At 42.9% G+C, this 20,148-nt stretch overlaps 1 protein-coding gene across 1 annotated transcript; it reads left to right on the forward strand.

The window, feature by feature from the left end:
• The first annotated feature begins 4,641 nt into the window (after positions 1-4,641).
• LOC133122226 (glial fibrillary acidic protein-like) lies at positions 4,642-15,554 on the forward strand. The gene is made up of 9 exons (XM_061232086.1): positions 4,642-5,126; positions 8,893-8,953; positions 9,604-9,699; positions 9,814-9,975; positions 10,309-10,434; positions 10,918-11,138; positions 12,186-12,229; positions 12,928-13,013; positions 13,752-15,554. Exons 1-9 carry the CDS (start codon positions 4,642-4,644, stop codon positions 13,791-13,793), a joined length of 1,323 nt encoding a protein of 440 aa, XP_061088070.1. The 3' UTR covers positions 13,794-15,554.
• The last annotated feature ends 4,594 nt before the right edge of the window (positions 15,555-20,148 follow it).

A 20,148-nucleotide genomic window follows, 5' to 3' on the forward strand; every position in this document is an offset into this window, starting at 1 on the left:
CTTTGTAGTCGGGCAGTCGGGTTCCAAGTCTGCACAGACAGTAAATGAAAGGACATCACCATGAATAGAGCTTATTGTGGGGAAGGAAAGAAAGAGAAGAAACTTGTTTGATTCCTTTTTTGCAGCCTGAAGCTCATAAAAAAGAGGAGAAAGAAGGTGAGAAAGAGTAAGAGAAAGGGTACAGAGTGGGGAGAGAGGGCAGCTTTGACATGCAAACAAAGAGCTACCGGAAAGTTAAAAAAGGGTCCCTTGACGTGATTGCAGGAGTGTTAAAGGACAATGTGGCCGTTTCCATCTTCTGGGTGTTATTACTAAGCGCAGCATTTTAGTATCTTTGTTAGTTACTTAGTTGCTGGTTAGTTAAGATGATAGTTATGGAATTTTAACAGATTAAGACATTTATGTTTTTTATTTTATGTTTTTATTTGTTGGCAGGGTACTTGAGTGTTGTTGTAGCCTGGTGATTCAGAGCCTGTTTCCAAAAGATGCAAGCGCACCCAAATCCTGTCTCGTTCTTTACGCTGCTGGAAGAGAAACAATAACAGTTGAAACAAAGTTTGACAGGAGTCACATTTATCCTACAGCTGGCCTATACTATACTACACCTCGTGTCAGTTTTTCCACATCTTACACCATTGCAGCTGTAATGGACAGAGGAACTCACACATTCCAAAGAGCCCTAGTGAATTCACCCTTGCAGAGTACAGGAACCTCACAGACTTCCAGTCCGTACATGAGATCATCCCCTGGCTTATTCTTGCTGATTTGTTGACCGGCTCACTAGCAGAACTGTGAAACCATTCAGATAAATGAGCAGTGAAACCCGGGATCAGGGCTCTATACATCCTCTCCACTTTAGGAGGCAGGCTCTCATTTGTCCTGGGGCGCCGCAGGTCCCTCGACTGACTCTTTTGGCTGTTTCTATGCTTGGGAGCTGTGGATTCTTTCTTTTGTGTTGTGTCAGTCAACCGGTTAAAGCTTCATTTGTTGGTTTCTGCTCCACACCACGGTCATACTGTGGGAGAGTTAGTCACGGTGTAATACTGATTGCATTACCATCCGTATTCAGTGTAGTTGGTCATGTACATTCTCCATTTTCTTCTTGGTTTTTTAGTATGGTAAGTTAAACAAGCTGCAGGCTTTCCCAGCATTGAGAAAGGAAGAAAGTTTCAATGAGGAGTCAACTAACGTTGCCTCTTGTGGACCTTTTTATTTTTATGTTTTGTACTGAAAGCCCATCATATATTTCACTGCAATATTTGTTTTATTATTTTATTTTTTATTCTTGCAATATCTTTATTTTGTTTCAGTGTAGTTTCAGTATATTCCATTTCCATAAAGATTTTTTTCCTATAAAGCAACATATTCAGGAGGGTGAACAATTTGCCTGTATGCCATTTTCTGTTTATTTTTACACCAGTCAATATTCCAGAAGTCTGGAGCAAGCAGGTACCCAGTGACTATAATGCAATATTTTGGGGAACCAGATCTGAGCTCTACAAATCAGCCCTGTTACAAAATATTAATGTAAACAGTTTCAGCCTTTTAAAAATAATTAAGCCTGCATTTTCGCTTTCAAAGATGCAAAGAATTAGTGTACAAGAAATTGAAGCACCTTGACTCCATGAACTATGCGTCTGACCCTCACTCCCCTGGTTGACAGTGTGGCTCAGTCTGTTCCTGGGGACCACTGGTTTGGCGATGCCAGTCCCGCCTGAGTCCAGCAATTAGTGCTGACTGGCAGGCCCCTGGACAGCCTCATTGTGGCCGGTGCACTTTGGACCAGGCTCTGATGAGTCATCCGGCCTGTCTGTCTGTTCCAATTAGGTTCCTGGTATTCTCCGCTCTCTCAGATGGGAAAACTAGACAACAACAACCAGGACAACAGTAGGACCCACCCTTTGTTCACCACAGTCCTCAGGGGTCTGGTTCACTGTGACACCCTATTCACACAATGGGAGCTTTGTAAGAAGGGACGGGGGTTGGGGTGATGGTGGCATATGCCCAGTGAGACGGATGTGTTTGTTTAACTTTTTACTTGGTGAAACTGTTGTTGCTTTGCATGCAACACCTCCTGGGGAATATTTTAAGACACAGTCGTGAATTGTTTTACAGCAGAGGGGCTAAAGGGAACAAGAATGGGCATCTACAGTATGGATAGATCCATCACCTGTGCTTACCCAGAAGCTTTTGCTCCGTACTTTGCTCCATGGGATGTGTAGACATAGTCTGGTAAGCTAAGAGATCTGCTCGTTGATCCTTCTTCGATGTAGTGAGAGAGAAGTACCTGGATGGACACTGGTGAAAGAATCCGGGTGGATCATTTGAAGTCTGAACACAGCACTCGGCACATCCAACAGTCTGCACTTCTGCCAGAGAATCTACAGTTCAAATGCAGGGAACGGCATTTGAATTCTGCCCTACGTTTAAGATCTCTCTCATGGTCTGCCCACACAGCCTCCTTGGGGCTGACTGAAGGCTAGAAAGGGGTGAAAGGGGTGTCTTGGCTCGGGCAACAGGGGGGAGATGAGTGCGTCTGTACCTCAGTGCCCACTCCCCACTTTATGTCCCTCAGATTCCCCCAGGCCCAGATGCTTCTCCTCCAGAACGAATCGCCGCAGAGACCAGATCTGAGGCAACCGTTGATGCACCCCCAAAAATCCACCGATGTCCCTATAATGATGAGGCCATTTGGTTAATTCCGGGGGGCTTTTAAAAGCAAACAACTGTTTCTGATTTAGTTCCTGAAGCAAGAACAAGAATTTAATTCGCTTTTCTTCTCTTAACATGACCCTCCACACCCACCACACACACCTTTTTAAAAAATATAAAAAACAATGTACTTAGATAAACTTATTTACTGTCTCCAAATCAGCCAAGTTCCCACTCAAGACACCTTGGAGGGTTTGACCACATGCACAAGAGCCCATCAGCACCAGTCAGACATCACGGTTTGTTTACTTCTCAGGTTGCCAGGGGTGGACAGAACATGCTATGCTATGGCACGAGAAGAGGGGATGAGAGGGACACAGAACTGACTAGAGCCTGGCTGGGGAGCAGTGAGTGAGGTGAGTCCTCCTCGCAGGGCCTGTGGAGTCCCTCAGACACGGATCTCTCAGATCAGTCAGAGGCCGACAGCAGTCATGATGGTAAACACTGTACTCTTTTTAATCTGCATTGTTAATGTGCAGTATGTCTTGTTATGTAAAAATTGACCGTGACAGCAGAAAGTGATGATTTGTGTACTGTTATTTTTTTTTCTCTTGTTTCATAGTTTAGGTTTCTGTGTGGCTTTGATGAACTGGGGCTACACTTTGCTTTGTGGAGCAAATCTTGCAGAATTCTAGATGTGAACTTTGCCAGCCCAGAGATTTCATAAGTTCTTCTACTGGAAAGAGGAGTGGGTGGGCAAGATTGCCAGATCAAGGGAGACCCTGCCACATCTCAGAGTTTGCTCACATAGATCATTTGTAATTTCAATCTCAATGACTGCCTGTTTCATAGAGATAAAAAGCTTGACATTTTTGCTCATGCTGGTCCTCAACACCTCAACATTCTTATGTAGTGCTGTTATTGGGGTTTGTATAGATATGCACTGCTTTCATAACACATCGCAAGTTCCTTAAGCTCAGACAAAATGTTTACGTTAATTCAAAACTAATTATGATCTTAATTTCACTAAGGACAAACTATCAAGACCTCTGTTGCTGCAACTCGACTAAGCTACTTTTAGTATTGTGTGCAAGTGATCAGTCCTCCAATCACGTTACCCCACTTGACTGAAAGCAGAAGTCTCATTTGCAATTTGCCAAAGCTAATAGTGAAATGGTGCCTGCTGATGTTCCCGCCAAATAAGTATGGTGCCTCTATTGATGGTGCCTTGTCCCCTTTGTGGCTTTGTTAAGCTGGCAGGATGTAACTCTTGGAGGGAGCTTTAGGCTGTCAACAGGGGCATTGCTTCAGTGGAACATTGTGATGGAGAGCCCACCAACTGCTGAGTTGAAGCTTGTTGAATTTGAACACTGTAAATGAAAACATATCAATATATTTATTTTAACTATAATCATTTCTGCAACACAGATGTAAAAAGTTGAACTCCTGAGATTTCCTGTTGGCAGAAATTTCATGAATAATGAGCTAGAGGAATTCATATGTTGTGCCCTGTTCACCTGTGTTACTTGTACTTGTATGGCTTTGCACCCTTCTTCCATTATTACAAGCCTGGCTGGATGCAAATGAATGTGTGCCTTGTTCAAATTCTTATTCAAATGCATACTTCAGACTGCATCACAAGCTGCAAGCACTATCCAAACATGACATTTGTTGTTGTGAAGTTCAGTTCACTTGTATGAAAGTTCTATTTTATGGGATATATTTATATAAATATATGATGCTGCCTATATAGGCATATACAGGCATATACCTTCTGTGTGTGTGCGTGCCGGTGCACTCTGGCATGTAGGATCCAAGTGGGACAGAGCCAGGAGACTAGTGGAACTGTGTGGATGAGCACAAAGAATCCCTGGCACATAGGATCACAGTTCCCCCCGCCCCCCTGCCCTCCCCCCAGCTGACCCAGACTCAGGGGTGGCCTCTCCCTATAAAAGCCCCTGCCGCCCCATCGGGCCTCGTTCCTTAGCCATGGAGAGCCAGAGAGTGCAGTCATCCTACAGGAAGCGCTTCGGGGGCCAGACGGCCAGCGCCGGGGGCCGCGTCAGCATGTCCTCCAGCCGCTACACGTTCCACAGCACCCCCCGGATCTCGCGCCTCTCCGGGGGAGCCTTTCTGCTGGCCGCCGGGACCCCCGACAGGCTGGACTTCTCGGCCGACTCGCTGCTGAAGGCGCAGTACCGCGAGACGCGCACCAATGAGAAGGTGGAGCTGATGGGGCTGAACGACCGCTTCGCCAGCTACATCGAGAAGGTGCGCTTCCTGGAGCAGCAGAACAAGGTGCTGGTGGCCGAGCTGGGCCAGCTGCGGGGCAAGGAGCCCACCCGCCTGGGAGACATCTACCAGGAGGAGCTGAGGGAGCTCCGCAGTCAGGTGGAAGGCCTCAGCGCGGGGAAGGCCCGGCTGGAGATCGAGAGAGACAACCTGGCTGCAGACCTGGCCCTGCTTAAGGAGAAGTAAGGGGGAGTGTGTGAGTGAGTGTATTTATGAGTGTGTGAGGGAGTGTATTTGTGAGCGTGTGATTGAGTGTATTTGTGAGTGTGTGAGTGAGTGTTTTTGTGAGTGTGTGAGGGAGTGTATTTCTGAGTGTGTGAGTGAATGTATTTGTGAGTGTGCGAGTGAGTGTATTTGTGAGCGTGTGAGTGTGTATTTGTGAGTGTCTGAGTGAGTATATTTGTGAGTGTGTATTTATGAATATGTGAGTGTGTATTTTTGAGTGTGTGAGTGAGTGTATTTGTACATATGCATAATTTTACTCTTTCCAAGATTAAAATAATTGAAGCCTCCTCCTCTTGTTTATAACTGAAGCACATGCAATATATACAAAGCAAGAGCTTTAGCTATCTGTAGCAGCTGTTTAGACTGATTTGACGTTGAAGCAGTTTAACTTTTCATAAAACAATTCCCTGTTCACTGTTTATAATGATAATTAGAACATGTGAATTGGCGATTTCTGCAGCTGGTCCTGTGAGGATGTTGAAGTGCAGTTCCTCTGTGTTCTGTTTACACATGCTGTGCATTGGCCATTCATGTCACACACACAGGGCACAAAGGGCCAATGAGAAGGGGCCTGGCTGTCTCCAGGCGAGAAACCACCATAAATTAGCCATGACAACAACCAGCTTTAACTTATTGAAATAGCTCAAGATATAAAGCCAGGACTTCTCAGCAAATTGTTTAATATTTGCATTAATTGATTCATCAGTTCTTAACCAGAGCAGGTTTTTGTTTTGCTTCAAGAACAGGAAGTAACTAGTTTGGTTTTTGTTGGTTTTTGCAAAACTACATTAACACAATTGTCATATTTATATTTCTGATACAGGTGAAGCATTTCTTGACTTATGTATATGTACTTGCACACTATACAATGGGAATGGGAATGGGAAATTGCCAGGCTAATCACATTTTCTTGATGCATGTTATTCCCATAATCCATTGTGGAAAAACAATACACTTCAGACTGTCACAGAGTGACAAGAGATTCATTGCAAAAGTTTTATATTTGCAGAAGCAGTTTATATTAAAACAGGCCAAAAATGGGCCCTGCAGTTGTAGCTAATGGACATGATCTGGACGGTCTGGGAAGGCAAGCAGCATAAACCAGGTTTTGTCGAGTTGGATTATTAGGCTTTTGATGTCCAAAGGCACAGTCCATGTTAGGGCATCAGGCTAAAATTCTCAGCTTCTAAGTGGCTATAATTTTACAGCGGGAGGGGAATTCATGTAAAAACACAAAGAACACTGTTGATGTGTTCAGTATGGGTGAGGAGTGTGGAGTATATATGGCTGCTAAGAAGTGATAATCCTTGTTTCAGGGTGGGGCCTTTGGGATCATGGACTCTGGCTGTCTGTCATAAGTTTTTTCTGTCAATATAAATGAACAAAGTTGCTATATGATTGGGGCACCTAGGGCAAGGTGCATGGTGATGTACACTCACTTAGCACTCTTTTAGGAACACTATATTACTACTGGGTAGGGCCTCCCTTTGCTCTCAAAACAGCCTCAAGTCTTCCAGGCATGGATTCCACGAGATTCCTTTGAGATTCTGTTCCATGTTGACATGATTGCATCATGCAATTTCTGCATATTTGTCAGCTGCACATTCATGCTGCGAATCTCCCGTTCTGCCACATCCAAAAGGTGTTCTATTGGATTCAGAGCCAGTGACTGGGAAGGCCACTGAAGAACATTGAACTCATTATCATGTTCATGAAACCAGTTTGAGACGATGGCACTGCCCATGGCAGGTTTCTGTTCTTGGCTGACAGAAGTGGAACCCAACGTGGTCTTCTGTTGTTCTCAATCACCCATTCATGGGTGGGTTAAGGGCCTTGCTCAAGGGCCCAACGGCTGTGCGGATCTTATTGTTGCTACACCGGGATTAGAACCACCAACCTTGTGTGTCCCAGTCATTTACCTTAACCACTACGCTACAGGCCGCCCCGTGTTATATGTGCCTTGTGGTGGTTGAGTATTTTCATTGCATTCATGTAGTATTGTAACACTAATATGCTTATAAGGAGTAATATCATATTTCAACAATCCCATACAATGTAGACAACACAGTACTTTTGTGACATATCTGGATCCTGTAGCCCATAACATAGCTTTGCATTCACCAAATGCCAAGAAAACCATGTTTTTTTAGGAATCATTGAGTGCTTCAGGTATTAAACAGTCATCGTAAAAAATTAACTCTTTCAGAATTTTCACTACAAAATGTTGGTTTTATCAACAATAAATTAATCTATTAATGTATGTTAAGTGACCACAGCCCAATATGGAAGTGCAAGCTATTTTAGCTGAGTTTTTCTCCTTAGCAAACCCCATTACCACCTGTAGCTGAAATGTGAAGTTATTCAAGCAGACAGATGGCGTGTGAATAATCTTCTGCACAATGGAGGAGTGGAGTCTTTATCCAGACAGCTGCTGAGTTCACCATGTTTGTTCTGGGTGTGGGCAGCAATAATAAAGGTTCTAGTGACACTGCATTTTGAATGAGCTGCACTGGTTTCGAAGTAGCATTGGTTCTAAGACACGAGCTGATCCAAAACCTGTGATATCACATCCTAATCAGCGAATCTGCGCTTGATTCTTTGATGTCTGGTGTTTTTCTCCCCTAAAATAACAGAGAACAGAGTGGACAAACATTGTACGATCTCAGTACTATGCAGCCTTGTGTGAGTTTCCTGCTTACAGTGTGATCCTTGCTGGTGGGTTTCTGGGTATAAAAAAGATGCTAGTCAATAACATCTGTCAGCCAGGGCAGCTTTACAACTTTACAGTCCTGAAAAGGCTGTTTTTGTGCCCTGGGGCAAACAAAGAACCCATTCAGCCAATCTTACACCAGCTTCTCATCCCACTCATGTCTAAATCACCCTCGGGAAGTGGCTGAGAAACTATCACACCACCTATACAAACGATCTACCCCACCCCGCACCACTGTGAATCCATGTTGGACATCAGACTGCTGCTTTTTGTTAGTCAAAAGTGGTATGTCAAACCGTTTGCATCACAGTTCATTACAATGACATGCAAATGCACATAGTATATTATAAAGTTCATACCTGTGAGCACTTATCTTTGCGTTGCATTGGAAAACCTTCATGTGTATAGTGATTCACATACCAGAGGTAATGAGTGCCCAACATGTCACTTTGACTGCAGATGAGAGCACATGTTGTTCCATGTTGCACTGAATCCTTTGCACATGGCTCTACACCATCTTTTGACCCATGGTCAGCTCACTTGGGTTCATGCCTGAGGCTTCTTCCTCTTTTCTTCTTTCCCCGCTCTTCCATCTTCCCTTGCTCCCCCTGTCTCTCTGTAGGGGGCCATCTCCCCCTAACGGCCCCTCAGAGAAAATACAAGCAGGGCTGTAATTCCCCCCCGCTTACAGATGGAGCCATTATGAGAGAGGGTAAAGAGTGCTTATTGGTTTGATGTAGTCAGGAAAGGAGCTGTGGGAGGAATCATCAGCAATAAGCAGTACAGAACCAGCTGTTCTTTTGAATATGGCCTAGAATTGTGTGTCTGTGTGTTTGTGTGTGTGCAAGTGTGTTTATATGCTTGTGTGTATGCATGCGTGTGTATGTATATGCATGTGTGAGTATGTATGCATGCGTGCGTGCAAAATACATCTTGGCAATGTGGCCAGACCGGAAAATAACCTGTCATCTGTGCTTTGTTCACACCACTCTGGTCTGATCTCTCATCCTCAGACTTCAGGATGAGATCAACCTGCGCCTGGATGCCGAGAACAACCTAAACGGCTTCCGACAGGTGAGTCATGCATAAAGACCTCCATACCTCACTGATATAGGTACGCCTGTGTGTGGAGACATACAGTGGGCTCCAGAATTATTCGTTCTCTTAATAAAAATGTAGAGGCTGCAGAGAATAAACCACATTGATAATGATCTATATTTTATGTTCAAACATACTATATAAGAAAACTATATACCTTTATTTCAATACATTTAGTCATTTTTATATAGTCATTAATGAAATTGATTTATTCACTATCTTTTTCTAATTTATTTGCACCCCTGTAAATAAAATCTAATTGCCATTGCATCACTTCCTGTTTTAGTAGAGTATAAAAAATGAGGTAACAAGCATGTAAAATCTCTTTGTCAACCATCAGCATGGGAAAAGCCAAAAAACTGTCATTATAGGAAAAGACTTGTGGCTGTCATCTTTGCCAGGGGTGTTTGCACAAAGTATTAAACCAGGGCTGCTAATAATTGTGGAACCTGTTTTTGGGGAAAGACATTTTTTATTTGAAAAAAAAAACTTTTTTCAAACTTTGGTTGATTCCACTGAATCATTAATAAAGTGCACTACTTTATGCATGTTACGCATCCCCACTTCCTTCCTCCCTCACAACCTTGTATCAATCTCTCCTTCTCCTTCTCTCTCCCCTTCTGAAGGATGTAGATGAGGCAGCAATGAATCGGGTCCAACTGGAGAGGAAGATCGACAGCCTTCAGGATGAGATCAACTTCCTGAAGAAGATCCACGATGAGGTAAGTCACGTCTCCATGGAAACCGCATAACATGGAAGCATGACTCCTCTCGTGTGTAAAGACATGTGATGCCACATGACGTGCTGTCAGATCACCTTGTTCTGCCCCTCGCAGGAACTGCGTGAGGTCCAGGAGCAGCTAATGGCCCAGCAGGTGCATGTGGACATGGACATGTCCAAACCCGACCTGACAGCAGCTCTCAAGGATATCCGGGTCCAGTACGAGGCCATGGCTGCCTCTAACATGCACGAGACGGAGGAATTGTACCGATCCAAGGTTAGACACTCCGATACCAATGTTACCCTTGTACACAAGCAACGTCTCACACGCATACACACTCACGCAGATTCATACCATTTATACTCTCACACAGACAGATTCATGAATGCATGCTTACATACATACAAAGCACACTTACAGATATCACACACATATACATGACTACACACCACATGCTCGTGTATGTAGATAAACACACACACACTATACACCGGCTATTTTACATATATCAGTCATCCATGATTCTCATTGTTATTTCTATTCTATATGTCATGACACTGACAACAAGATAACAGACAGCACTGACTTAATAAATGATATCCTCTCCAGTTTGCAGATTTAACCGATGCAGCCAATCGTAACGGAGAAGCTCTGCGACTGGCAAAGCAGGAAGCAAATGAGTATCGCAGACAGATCCAGGTTCTGACCTGTGACCTGGAAGCACTCCGTGGAACTGTAAGTCTGTCCCAAAAGCAATTATTGAATGACCATGTCATCTATTGAATGACCAAGGCATCTTAACACTATGACAGTGGTCAGCACCCCTGGTCCTGCAGAGCTGCAGGGCGTGTGTTACAGTTAATGCACCTCACCTTGTTTGTAGAGTCTGAATCAGCTGCCAATTTTAAGGTTTAAAAAAAAACAGTACACCCTGCGGCTCTCCAGAACTCAGGTTTCCGACCCCTGCATTAGGACGAAAATACATTAGGAATCCATGTTCAGCAAAGGGCATATCCTACAGCTGTTTAGGCATGAATGCAAGGGGTTAACTTAGTGTGTTGAATGTTCATAATGAATTCACAGAATACCACACTGGACAGCTGTCAACAATTGATATCGAATGAAGGACAGGGAGAGTAGCCTGCACATTTGCAACAAAGCCTCAGCTCTCTTTCTGTCTGACTCTATCCCTTCATCTCTCCGTCTCTTCCGATGCAGAATGAGTCTCTGGAGCGGCAGCTGCGCGAGATTGAGGACCGCTTCGCCATGGAGACGGCGGGCTACCATGACAACGGTGTCCATCTGGAGGAGGAGATCCAGGGCCTGAAGGAGGAGATGGCGCGTCACCTGCAGGAGTACCAGGACCTCCTGAACGTCAAGCTGGCCCTGGACATCGAGATCGCCACCTACCGCAAGCTGCTGGAGGGGGAGGAGAGCCGGTGAGGACAGGGAAGAAGTGTGGAAAAGGATTGGGGAAATGATAAAGCAATGGAGGCAATAAAGAAGTGTGTGTATGAGGGGGGGTGGCATATTGGATTCAGGAACCTTCTGGAGAAAGATTGGGGAAATGATAAAGCAATGGAGGCAATAAAGAAGTGTGTGTATGAGGGGGGGTGGCATATTGGATTCAGGAACCGTCTGGAGAAAGATTGGGGAAATGATAAAGCAATGGAGGCAATTAAGATGTGGGGGGGCACATTGGATACATTGGATACAGGAACCTTCTCAAGAAAGATTGGGGAAATGATAAAGCAATCCAGGCAATAAAGAAGTGGAGGGGATGGGGTCACATTGGATACCAGAACCTTCTGGATGAGCTCAGTTCCTAAGGCTGGTGGAGGCAGGGAGAACAGATGGGGAGGGAGATGAGGAGAGAAGACATGAATGAAAGTCAAGACAGAAAGAAGGAGACGGTGAGAAATGAGTATATTAAGTTAGGGTAGGGATTAGAGAGATAAGAGAGCAGATGGGGGGGAGGGATAAGTTTTAGACAATAGAAGAGAAAACAAAAGAGACAAAGGGAGGGCAGGATAACGTTGAAAAATAGAATAAGGGTATAAGCCCTGGTGTAAAATCAAGCTATGACCAGTTTGAAATGACCAACTATCAGCTGTTTCAAAACATATCTTGAGCTGGGCAAACCATGTTGAGTAGGGAGCTGGTCTGAACTGGTCAACCAGCTACCAGCTGTTTCAAAACCTAGCTTGAGCTGGTCAAACCATGTTGAGTATGGAGCTGGTCTGAACTGGTCAACCAGCTACCAGCTGTTTCAAGACTTAGCTTGAGCTGTTTGTTTTAAGCAGGAGCTAAAGTAGGACCTAGATATGGAACATGTAACCATGCTCTCTGTAGCATGTTGCAGATGGTGTATGTTGTGTATGCAGAGATTGAGGTGGGTGAATTGGGTGGGCCTACTGCCGTGTTATTTAGGGGAGAGACTGAGGGTGGAATGATATTTAAATGACTGAGCTCTATTTCTTTCCCAGCATAACTGTCCCAGTACAGAGCTTCTCCAATCTCCAGATCAGAGGTGAGACGTGCAGTCACATCCTGCTATACAAATACTCCAACAGGAGCCACCAGAATGCAAATTAAACACAATTCTGTGAACTGAGTAATGACCATATCAGAGACAACAGATTTTTCACTTTGGCCCTTATACAGTAGTTTAAAGTAAGTCCTGTTTATTGAGTTAACTGCTTGGAAAATTGATGATTACTTGCGAAAGAATTTAGAAAAAATGCAACTCCACTCACATACACTTAAAAAAATAACTTTTCACAAAAAAGCCCTGACTTGTTTGCATATCAATGAGTATAATATTCTGTGCATTCATTTGGATGTTAATTTACATGTAGATATCAAAGGATATCTAGTAAAACATTTTGTCAAATAATGCTTGATGTGGGTATGGAGGGGGGTGGGTCCGGGAACCCAGACTTCACCGTGGAGCCTTCTGGAGGTTGTGGGCCTAACTCATTGAAACATAAGTGAAGGAAGGTGCCCAACTGACACCCCCTGTGAAATACTCTCTTTAGCTCCCTGTTGGTTGGTGCAACGTGAAAATAGTTTATAATTTCTCCTTCATTTGGTTAGTATGAGCCAACATCTGAGCCAGGCCTTTATGCACAGCCCCGTAATTATAAGCACAAGTAAATTAAATTTGATCCTGTGTAATGCAAAATGTCACCTTTTGAACCTACTCTTCTTAAACCCTTTCTCTCACAGAATCCAGTATGGACACTAAGCTGTCCTCTGATGCCCTAGTCAAGAGGAGCATCCTGGTACGAACAGTAGAGACCAGAGATGGGGAAGTATGTGAACAGCGTCACTGTCTTGAAACCTTGAAATCTAATCTAGGCTAGTCTGCAACTGATTTTTGAGTACCCACAATGCCCACACTGTTCCACCAGAGGTCAGCCTACACCCAGTTGTTAGATTCCGTTTTAACCGGCAGCAAGTGTATGCTCCACATTTGGCGAGAAGAGACTTCTAGTTGTATAACAATAACTGCTGGAAATTTGACGACAAATGTCCTGGGTATTTGCAGTTCTCAGACCTGAGGTCCTTTCAGTCCTCTCTTAAGATTTTGACTCCAGCAGAAGAAACTATTTTTACAACCTGGTGGAAATGTGATATAAACACTTGTTCAGGCAAAAATAAGCATGAGCATTACAGAATTAAAGTATTTGTTTAAAACAATTGTATTGTAATGATCAATGATATTTCATATGGCAGATATGCTGACACTAATATTGTACACTAATATTGTACAAATTGACAGTTGCATAATTCAGCGCTTGTGTTTTCACACTGACCCGTTTATCCCATATTAGTTTTAATAAAACTCGAGCACAAACATGCCACATGCATACACAATACAGTACATACTCATGCAACATACATGTACACATGCATGTGCACAATGACTCTTGAAGTCACATGTGCACATGCGCACACACACACAGGCATGCACATAAGCACACGGGCATGCGGACTGACACACACACTCCAGCCTATTGATACACCGGCCATGTCTCCTTGTGTTTCAGATCATTAAGGAGTCCATGGCAGAGAGGAAGGACATGCCCTGATTCCTTGAACACGACGGCTGCAGCAGCTAACCCTCAGACGCTTCCCGCTAACGCTAGATTGCTGTGACCTTCGCCGACCACCCACTCTATCCCACTCATCATTATGTCCGCCCATCTTCCTCTTCACTATCCTGTACTGTCCCGGGACCTTGATATCTTGATATCTCCACACAATGCACTCCTACCCTAATTGACTAACTTAATTTTCTAGGATGCCCCATAGCATAAATGGGGGACATTTACGTGAGGGCAGTGAGAGTGAGTGAGTGTTCCTGGGGGCAGCATAGTGAGGCAAGGAGGGCCTTCGTGTTGAGCTGCCCCACTTCAGCAAGTAGCGGGTCGGATAACGGCGATGGATAGTTTGTGTTGAGCCCATGCAGGGGAGAAGGCTAATGTAATAGGATATTTTTATTTACTAAGCAGCGAGACAAGAAAGCAGCCCAAACGAATCTCCGGCACTGTCAGAAACTGGCAGTACACTTTGTTACTTGCACGTGTTTGTTAGTAGGTTCAAGTAGGTCTTAGGTAGGTGTGACTCCCCTCACAATTCACTTCCCAGTATTCGACCACTTTGTAGGATGAAAGGTCTAACTGAGTTTGGCCTTGTCCCAGGCCTTCACCACCCCACCCCTACACTTTCTCTCCATCACTGCATCCACTGCTTCCTCTTGCGGGCAGGTCAGATCATTCCTTTACTCCATTTTCTGTCCCTGCGTGTCTTGTTTGCCTGCAAGAAGGATTCATTTGCGAGAGGGTGGAGTGATTTGTCTTTTGGAGCGCAGTAAATTCATGCTATTAACATCTATACAGTGGCAGCTCAGGACCCGGGCGTAGGAGGGTGGGAATTATGGAGCTGGGATGACTAACAGAAGTCGAAAGATAAGGGTGATGCCCCTGATACCCACACACATTACATTACATTGTAGATGCTCTTATCCAGAGCAACATACATTTGATTAGACTAAGCAGGAGACAATCCTCCCCTGGAGCAATGCAGGGTTAAGGGCCTTGCTCAAGGGCCCAATGGCTGTGCTACACTGGGATTAGAACCACCGACCTTGCGTGTCCCAGTCCTTTACCTTAACCACTACGCTACAGGCCGCTACACACCCTTCCCAGACTTCCCATCCTCATGGTGAGTGCATGACAGGCCTTTCTGTAGACCATCCTCCCAGACACAAAATATTTCAAAGGTGTCAGAGGATGATAACGGGGATCTGGGGGTCAAGGTTGACAGACACAGCTTTAATCTAGCCCTGAGCTGATGAACTGAGACCACTCAGGCCCTGGTGGTCTCTCCTAGGACCATAAACTGGTCCCTTTCCTGTTGTGTGTCCCTAGGCAGCTTGCCCTTCATCAAACACTGCAGTACAGCATCCTGTAGCAGGGTGCAGTGGAGTGGAGGTTGCTATAGGTTTCTCTTGGTGCTATGAACCTCTTCACTTAACAGATCAAAAAAAGATAAATAAAGGTTAGGCCACATTTTCAGTTTCTATTAATTAATGAGAGGTAGGATTTAAACATATTTCTTAGCTAATCACTGGCACATCTTCTCAGATGACCGTTTCACTTTCTCTCATTTCCTCTACCTCAATCCTTTTGGCATCACATCCCCCATTTTCCATTCACTCAGTCACAGCAATCTGACTCCTGACTAGGTCATACTAGACTTCTGCATCTTCTAGCAAAGCTCAGCGGAATCTTACTAAGGCGTGTTTTAAAAACAGTAACAAACCATCATTCTTAGGTGTGACAACATTATAAACACAATAAAATAACGTAATATTTGGTTGGTGTCTGTTGTAAAACATTCCTTAAATTTTTTCTTCTTGACTCTAATAGAATTTCATTGTGTTACTGTCTAGTATTATTAGTATAATTATATCAAGCAGAGTAGAATACTCTCATACCAGTACAGTATACACCATGAATTTTTAGCAGAGAAGTCACGGGGGTCACAAATTCCATTGTTTTTACTCTTTTTTGGCATTTCTGCAGTTTCCTCCATTTTTGGTGCTTTCCGTGATTTTTCAGAATTTTTGGATGATAACTGTCAACTGTAAAGTAGCCTACAGTATTATCTGTAGAGACATAAATTATGCACTATAACAATATTGCCAAATCTTGTGAGAAACAAAGACCCACATGTATACAGAGTCTGAAACGTGCTGGGATCAAGATTCCAAGTTTGTTGACAGCCTCTGTCAACAACGCTGATGCCCAGCGCTCCTTCCCTCATTACGGTAACATGCGGTGACAAGAGGCGCTCCATGAAAGACCGAACCTAGCAATGCAGGCAACGTGGTCTTCCTTTTTCACTATTAAATCCACCAGCCTATGCATATTTTATTCATAGGCATTTGTTCCTAGCAGCCGGCTATTCAAGCACTTGTTACTGTTGCTATAGTTGCACATGTTATTTCAATCATTTCCTACTGCTGTGAATTAGATCTATTCTTTTTTTTTTAACTCAGTGATTTCAACTTTCCGTGGTTTTCAACATATTTCAACCCTTTGCTGTGAGTGCCCAGCCAATATTTTCCATAATAAACATAGGTAAAACTAAACCGGTGTAAGAATCAACCTATGGAGATTTGCTAAACTTGCTGTGGCAACCGTTGCTGTTCAGAACAATCATTTCATGGCCATTTTGTAGAATGACAATAATTGTTTATGTATGCCTAGGGACATTTCCCGGTATCAGTGTTTTCAGGAGTCAAGCAAACCATCCTTGAGTGCGATGGTGCTTTTTGCACTCTACTTGAAGGTAATATATGATTTGTGAATATTCCAAAGCACCCTGACCAGGGAGAAGATTGGCCTGTGGCATGGAGCAGCAACATTCAAACACTTCCCACTATGGGTAAATCAAGAATAAGAACACAAGTATTATTATTAGATTATATAATATATGTTTAGATTGTTTAAATTACTGACTGCCAGTACATGAGAACTGTTTGTGCTTTCAAGTCATGTTGGTCCTTTCAGGTATTATGTACAGTGCCATGAAAAAGTATTTACCCCTGATTTCCCATATTATAGCATATTTTTCACACTGAAATGGTTTCAGATCTTTAGACAAAATGTAATATTCAACAAAGGGAACCTCAGTAAACACGAAACACTTTTTTAAAAAATTGTTGTTTCATTTATTTAAAGCAATCCTCTGGCACTACTTAATTTAATTATCACACTGAATAAATAAATAAGCATCTAGGGAGTGTGACGTCACATTTGCTCACCATAACTGCATTACAAGTCTCAATTTGCAGCCATGAGTGAGTATACCAATACTGTATGTAACAATCTACAAGTATGTTGTGAAATGGCACATATTGCACCTTTCTAGTTTGAGCCTGAATATTGTTCAATGAAGAAACTGAATTAGAGTTGGGTAGTGCTTCAGAAAGCCAATCAAACTCCACTGAAAATGACATGACTCAGTGGGGCCAGTGCATTTTAAAAGATCAATTGCGGATAATATATATCAAAAAAAGGTTGAAGAATTCAAAACTAATTTTCTTCATTGAACTGCAGTGCTTCAGAAATAAGAAAGTCCATGAGCGATATGAACGCAATATCGCCAACTAGTGGTGGGGGCCCCACCGGCCCCTGACGTAGAGATGCCACTGCTTGTTATTTTTTTGAAACTCAGCAAATTACTTGTGCTGTGCTTTTGAACTCTCATTATAAATAGTGTGAAAAGAATAGATATAAAACAGTGAATTACTGCAGTTCCTTGTTCCATGCTGAGGTTTCTGAATGTCCCATGCTGCAGTATACTTCTCAGTATGACTGATCAATCGGTTCATTATTATAGCTGTCAATCACAAACTAACCCAGGTAACAAGACTATAAGAAAATGGAGGGCAAAGCACCCTTAAGGAAGGGGTATCTGTTCTTGTAAATGCCCTATTTACAATTGTATTGTTTGTACTGCTTTACCTGAAAGTTACCTGTGCAAGTTTTCTTTCAGGCTTGATAAAGCCCCATGTAGCGGAATGATGTAGTTCAAATTATACCTATGCTTAAGCAAGAAATATATCTAATCAATGAACCTGTATGGTCTCAAACAGTTAAAATAACCTCAAAAATTGAATAGCCATTTTGTGTGACTTCATTTTCTGAGATCATGTCTTGTTTACATGTGGTCAAAGTCACACTAATCTGAAGGGAGGATTTTTTCTTATTTTTCACCTTCAAAGGTAAAAAAAATGGCACTTCATATTTTAGGTAATAAAATTATTTATGTATGAATGTTCAAAATAATATTTTTGTACTGAGTAGAGGAGCGAATAAAGCACTTTAGCTGCAGTCCTATGTGACGCTTGAGATATAGCCATAATTAGCACACATGTCAGTTTGGGGCAGGTTGTCTCAACAACTTTTCCCCAGTAAATTGACACCAACAACTTGCTCAAAAATCATTGTGATACTGTGTAATCAATTGCTGGGTACCATAACTGTGACTCTCAGACCACCCAATCTTTTGGTGAGCAAAAGTATTTGAACAGAGAGTATTTAAGCAAATAACACTTAATATTTGGCAGCATATCATTTGCTTGCAATAACTACATCAAGCCTGTGGCCCATTGACATCACCAAACTGTTGCATTCTTCTTTTGTGATGCTTTTACAGGCATTTACTGCAGCCTCTTTCAGTTATTACATAGCATTACATTACTGGTTTCAAGGGGTTTTTCCCTTCAATCTGCTCTTCAGGAGGTGAAATGCATGCTCAATTGGGTTTTTGGGTTAAGGTCTGGTCATTCACTCGGCTAGTCTAAAACCACCTTTTCTCCCTAAGGAAGTTGTTTGTTGTGTTGGCAGTGTGTTTTGGATCATTGTCTTGCTGCATGATGTTTCTCCAAATTAGTTTGGACAAAATTTTCCATTGGCAGACTGAATGTTTTTGTAGACTTCAGAATTCATCCTGCTGCTACCATCACGAGTTACATCATCAATAAAGATTAGTGAGCCCACTCCAGAAGCAGCCATACACGCTGAAGCCATGACACTTCCTCCACCGTGCTTCACAGATGAGCTTGTATGTTTTGGATCATGAGCAGATCCCTTCTTTCTCCATCACTTTGATACAGGTTCATCTTTGTCTCATTAGTCTTTAAAACTTTTGTGGCTCATCTCTGGTCTCCTTTGGAAATTGTAATCAAGCCTTCCGATTCTTACTACTGATGAGTGGTTTGCATCTTGTAGTATAGCCTCTATATTGCTGCTCTCTTAGTCTTCTTCCAACGGTTGATTGAGATACCTTCACCCCTGCCCTGTGGAAATTGTTTGTAATGTCACCGGCATTGGGGTCTTCTGATCTTATATAAGCTTGCTTTTCCCCAAAATACAGCTCTCTGGTCTTCATGTTGGTTTATCTTTTCTAACAAAAATGCAGTCTTCATAGGCAAAACCCAAGGCTGAAACCAGGTGTAGGTATTCAGAACTATTTATTGTTTAACCAATCAATCTAACAGGACACATCTGAGCAACAAGAAACACCTGTCAGACACATGTTCCAATACATTTGCTCACCTTAAAACTGGGTGGTCTGATACCAAAGGTGATATAACTAAAAAATTACTTTCAGATCAGCTTTGGTTTTTGTGTGTGTGTGTAAAGTTTAATTCCTTCCGTTTTCATAAAAACTGGTACAAGTCACATACAGGATTCATTTCAGCATACAGTGACATGGTAATAGTGCTCCACTGTGACATTGTGATGGGGAAGCACACTTTGAACCAGGTAGGCTTATACAGCGGTGTTCAGACCATCATGAGCAAACACGGTCTTCTGAACACAGGGACGCAGTGCAGTCATTTGTAGTTTTCTGTATATTTATTGTTCAAATTCACATCAATCAATTCCTCAAAACTACCATTGTTGAACAGATGTTAACTTCCGGTGGAAGCGGCCACTTGCCCATGTTCTGTTCGGAACACGGTGAGTTCACGTTACATCTTGACCTCAAAATCTTCAGTGTATAGCAAAAACAAAGGAATTGACCTTGCTGTTCCAATACTTTTGCAGGGGACTGTATGAGCATAAGTGGGAACATGAAATATGTCCATATTAGGAATTGGCCCATATTTATATTTGTGCATACAGTATCTTGATGTCATCACTGATGAGACAGAGTGCAAAGAACTATTGTATACATACAGCATTGTTTTGTATCATAAATAATTCTCCTTAGGGGTTTATAGTCCTAGGACCTCTTGTCAAGAGGGTGCGCTGAGAGCCCACAGAAGACTTGGTGAGACTGCAGTAGATCATAGGATTGACGACAGAGTTCAGCATGACGTGAAATGAAGGAATTGTCTCTTAAATACAGCCAACCAACCAAAAT

The sequence above is a fragment of the Conger conger genome, chromosome 2, assembly GCF_963514075.1.
Source record: "Conger conger chromosome 2, fConCon1.1, whole genome shotgun sequence".
Classification (NCBI taxonomy): Eukaryota; Metazoa; Chordata; class Actinopteri; order Anguilliformes; family Congridae; genus Conger; species Conger conger.

Coding starts and splice junctions, on each gene's coding strand:
- LOC133122226 (XM_061232086.1), top strand. CDS start 4,642: ATGGAGAGCCAGAGAGTGCAGTCATCCTACAGGAAGCGCTTCGGGGGC. Junction 5,127..8,892: donor CTGGCCCTGCTTAAGGAGAA/GTAAGGGGGAGT, acceptor TCTCATCCTCAG/ACTTCAGGATGAGATCAACC. Junction 8,954..9,603: donor ACCTAAACGGCTTCCGACAG/GTGAGTCATGCA, acceptor CCCCTTCTGAAG/GATGTAGATGAGGCAGCAAT.